This window comes from Pteropus vampyrus, unplaced genomic scaffold (genome assembly GCF_000151845.1).
Source record: "Pteropus vampyrus isolate Shadow unplaced genomic scaffold, Pvam_2.0 Scaffold205, whole genome shotgun sequence".
In the NCBI taxonomy this organism is placed as follows: Eukaryota; Metazoa; Chordata; class Mammalia; order Chiroptera; family Pteropodidae; genus Pteropus; species Pteropus vampyrus.
In genome coordinates, this window is record NW_011888986.1 from 2450229 (window position 1) to 2454436 (window position 4208).

Here is a 4208-nt window from a genome sequence, read left to right on the forward strand (position 1 = left end):
CAACAACATGGATGGACCTAGAGGGTATTGTGCAGAATGGAGTAAGTCAGACAAAGACAAATGTTATATGATTTCACTTACATGTGGAATCTAACAAAATAAATGAACAAACAAGACAGGAACAAACTCATAGATACAGAGAACATTATGATGGTTGACAGAATGGGAGGAAGGTTTGGAGGTGTGGGATGGAAAAGGGGAAGGGAGTCAGAAGTACAAACTGGTAGTTACAAATAGTCATGGGGATATAAAGTATAGCATAAGGAATATAGTCAATAATATTGTAATAAAGGTTGATATAAGTTAGATGAAAACTAGGTATTTTTATACATGGCAAATAAGACTATAGATTGAAACTTTTTTTAAAGCTTGTTTGTTTTTTTTCCTATTAAAAGTTTTAAATCTGATACTTTTTGACTTATTCCAGTTTTAGGGCTCTCTCATGAGGAAATATTAGCATTGCTGCAGAAACTTGCAAGTAGGAGTGCTTATTGCAGCAGTCATTATTCCTGTAAACAAAATCTGTAAACAACCTAAATTTTCATTAAAATAAGTAAAAAGTCATGGGAAAATGTCCTCTGATGTGGAGAGATTCCCAAGGAGTATTTTACGCTGAAAACAGAAAAGGCACACTGAAGATAACACTTGAGCGTGATGGGTAGAAAGGGTGCTGGCGGCCACACCTTGGACTTCTGTTGGGAGGGAGGACAAGGTGTGCTCTGAGATTTATGCATTGTTTGAAGGAATTCATTTTTGACTTAAAAAACTGGCATTGCGCCCCAGTGAGGAGGCAGTTACACAGTGGCTACCTGCTCCTCAGGAGCGGACATAAGGACACAGATAGTTACTGCACCCTTGCATTACAGGCAGCTTCTGCTGACGGAGCACTCTACACGCTGACCATACCCCGGCTGCAACTGATGTCCAGGGTGAGCATGTTCCCGAACCACCCCGCCAGTCTGCTCTGCTCTCCTGACCACCAGTGGGTGTTTGCATCGACCCAGAACTCAGAGCTGGGTCCCAAGGTTAGTGCTGGGCTGTGTCCCTTGCCCCAGGGGCCAGGCTTTGTGTATGCAGGTATTGGGTTCTGTGCCCGGTCCTGCCAAATGCATCTGAAAGGGCAGCTTCTTATGCAGGACCAAGTCTGCAGCCACTCAGGGCTTCCAACTAGGCAGAGGTGGTCCCGGCCTCTCCCCAGAGCCTCTGCTCTTTCCAGGCTGCCGTGTTGCCCACAGGCCAGAAAGGGTCAGTTGCCCAGCAGGAGAGGGCAGAGTTAGTTTTGAAGAAGGTTGGAGCCTTAGGGACATCCCAGTAGAAGAGCTCAAAGGACATTTGGTGGCCTGAGAACAGAGCTTCAGTGAGAATGAGGACTAGAGAGTCCAGGCCAGGCATGAAGAGATGCTGACAGTGTGAGACAGCATTGGTACCTCAAGAGGGCACAGCAGGAACCACACGTGGGCCATGTGCCCATCATGTGGCTGGCCTGTGTGACTGAGTAGCTCTACCAGTGCTGCCTGTGCCCCACAACCTGGGAATAGTCCCACGATTTGTGGAGTCAGAGATGTCCAGCCTGAGTGCCAGGAACCAAACTGGAAAATTAGACCAGAGTTGGAAGCAGACAGCTGGAGAGGATCTTGAGATGTGCTGAAGGTGTGTGGATGAGTAAAGGCAGGAGGAGAGAACAGGGGCAGAGCAGGACAAAATCGGCAGTGCTGGGACATGGCAGCCAGGGGAGGTGACAGGTTGAGGAGGAGCAACTGGAGGAGAGAGGAAGCAGGAAGGATGGGGGTCAGCATCCACCAGGAGGGGGACATCCTGACAGAGCAGTTCCAGGGACCAAGAGGAGGCATTTGGAACCAGACTGCCAGAAGGTAGGAAGGGAATATGGAAGTAGACATTGGAGGCAAAAGCAAGACAGTGATGTGTATCTGCTCAAAAACAGAGAAGTCGTCCACTGGATTCATTCACCCCTTGCCCTCACTGGGACTTGTGTGCCAAGATATCTTCAGGGGCCAAACTCGGGCTGGGATTAACCTTACCTGGTCTGAGCCGTCTTGGAAGGAGGTCCAAAAGTGGCACGACTGCCCCAGTAAGGTCATTGTGGGTCCCTGGGCAGAGTGGCCAGGAGGGGCTTTCAGAGTGCTCCTGGGTCAGAGAAGTCCCTCTGTCACCAGCAATGAGACCATGCAGTGGTGTTCCCCAGGTGTTCCACATGCGCTCCTTGCTGTGTCCATTGGAAGATGAGGCTCCTGTCTCCACTGCTCTCCCCATCTGGCTGACTTCCAGAGCCTGCTGGGCCCCCAACAAGGCAGCTAGGCTAATGGTGATGCATAGAAATGACAACGGCATGCAGTTGGTTGTCACCACCTATGAGCTAGGAGCCAAGAAGTCCAGGAATGGAGTGGACATTCTAGGTAAGGATCCTGTATCAGGCAGGATCTGTGGGTCTGCATGTCACCACCATTTCATATGATGCTTCAAGCACAGATTTCTCATGTTTCCATTGGGGCACCTTTTCTTTCCTCTTGGTGAATACAGTGACCCAACAAATGTTTCCTTGTGATACTACATACTGGTTGGGTGGCTGAACACCTGTTGCATGTCAGGCCCTTTGTGTAGCCCTGAGATTCAGACATTAACTATTGTCCACTCACAGTCTCCCCTTTCTTAACGTCTTCCTGCTCCCATTCATCTCTGCCTCTTTGCACAACTGTATCAAAGGCAGTGTTCTCAGCACTGAGTGCACACAAAGATGAATAAAAGGCAAAACTATCTCTTACCCAAGGAGCTCTTAGTCCAGTAGGAAAATAAGACCCACAACCCTCTCTTTCCCTGTCTCAAACCCCACATCACTCTGACAGGCTTTCCCTTTGGTCCTTAGCATTTTTTCTTTTGTATTATGTTAATTTGTTTTCATATTATCATTTGATCATAAATTTTACTCTGAGCTTCCTGGCAGCTGAGCAAAAAAGGGAAACAGGATGTGTAATATAATCCCTTGTCTGATACAAGAAAGCACATGAATTCTTCAAAAGAGGTAATTTTTTCTTCCTGGTGCTAAACTCCATTAGGAAGTCATCAAATTGATTTTTTTGTTTCTTTTACAAGGAATGCTAAAAGACAGTATCTTCAACAATAGTTTTGGGCAAATGTAAATGTCATAGTTCTTCTTACATCACCCTGCGGCCATTTCTTACATCATCCTGTCATAGATGGAGAAGGGTAGAAGGAAGGGTATTCATTTGCCCCATTCTCTAGATGTTACTACATGCCAGATGCTGTTACTTCCACATGCATAGTGCCCCCTTTAAGGCATCATACTCAGTATGTTAGAGCCAGTGGACGGAAGATTTAGGGAGTAAATGCATAGGTCAGGATTGAATGCAGGTGTAACTGAAGCTGTTGCTTTTTTCAGTGTATTGCATCATCTTAGGTGAGGCATGTCTATTCCAGACTCCAGCTGCTATCAAGACATGACAATCTGTTTTTATTTCAAAAAGTACAACAGATCGCAAGTTTCATCCTGCCAGACACCATGATGCCTCCTCATCTCATGAAGGGTCATAGCTCCCAAGTGATCCTACTGGTGTCTGGGTCGGAGCTTGTGCTTTTTACCATACATGGCCTGCAGCTAGCAGCCTTCCAGGACCACCAGAAGCCCATCACGTCCATGTGGGTGGTGAGTGTGGTACCCATCCTGCCCATGTCTCAGATCCCACCTTGGGAGCCCACATCTCCAGCCTCATGTAGCTTTTCATTTCAAGGACCAGAGCCGAGTCATCACCTCTTCCTTTGACCTCTCCTTGCGAGTCTACATGTGGAATAAGGACAATAAATTTCCTGTCCTCAAGAGCTGTTATCACTTGCTCGGGGGTTCCCACCGATGGGCCAGGTAATTGCTTCTGATTCCTTCACTTTGCCAGTAAGACAGCCTCTCCTGGCCTCCTAGGAGTACCTTTGTAAGGATATCATTGGAATGGATGTGACTGGGACATAGGGCTTAGCCCAGCCTTCCCCTTACTACTTGGGTACCCAAGGAAAGTCACTGGTCAGAATATGTTTCTGCCTTAAAAAAAAAAAAGATGCTACGCATCATCTCTGTGATCCCCATTAATGACAAAACCACCACCCGCGCACACAGTTGGCATCACCCACATTTCCCAGATGAAATAGAGGCTCAGAGATGTGGCTATTTAAGGACACACAGC

General features: G+C 47.2%; 1 protein-coding gene across 4 annotated transcripts in view; it reads left to right on the forward strand.

Annotated features, from left to right (window-relative positions):
- Positions 1-4208, forward strand: part of CDK20 (cyclin dependent kinase 20) — a 39799-nt gene that overhangs the window by 32082 nt on the left and 3509 nt on the right. For 2 of the 4 annotated variants that reach the window (XM_023537945.1, XM_023537948.1), the window contains 4 exons: positions 867-1025; positions 2204-2414; positions 3501-3679; positions 3765-3892. In XM_023537945.1, the coding sequence (XP_023393713.1) occupies positions 867-1025; positions 2204-2414; positions 3501-3679; positions 3765-3892 (677 nt within the window). The remainder of the gene's footprint in view (positions 1-866; positions 1026-2203; positions 2415-3500; positions 3680-3764; positions 3893-4208) is intronic. The other 2 variants (XM_023537946.1, XM_023537947.1) reach the window with 2 other exon arrangements.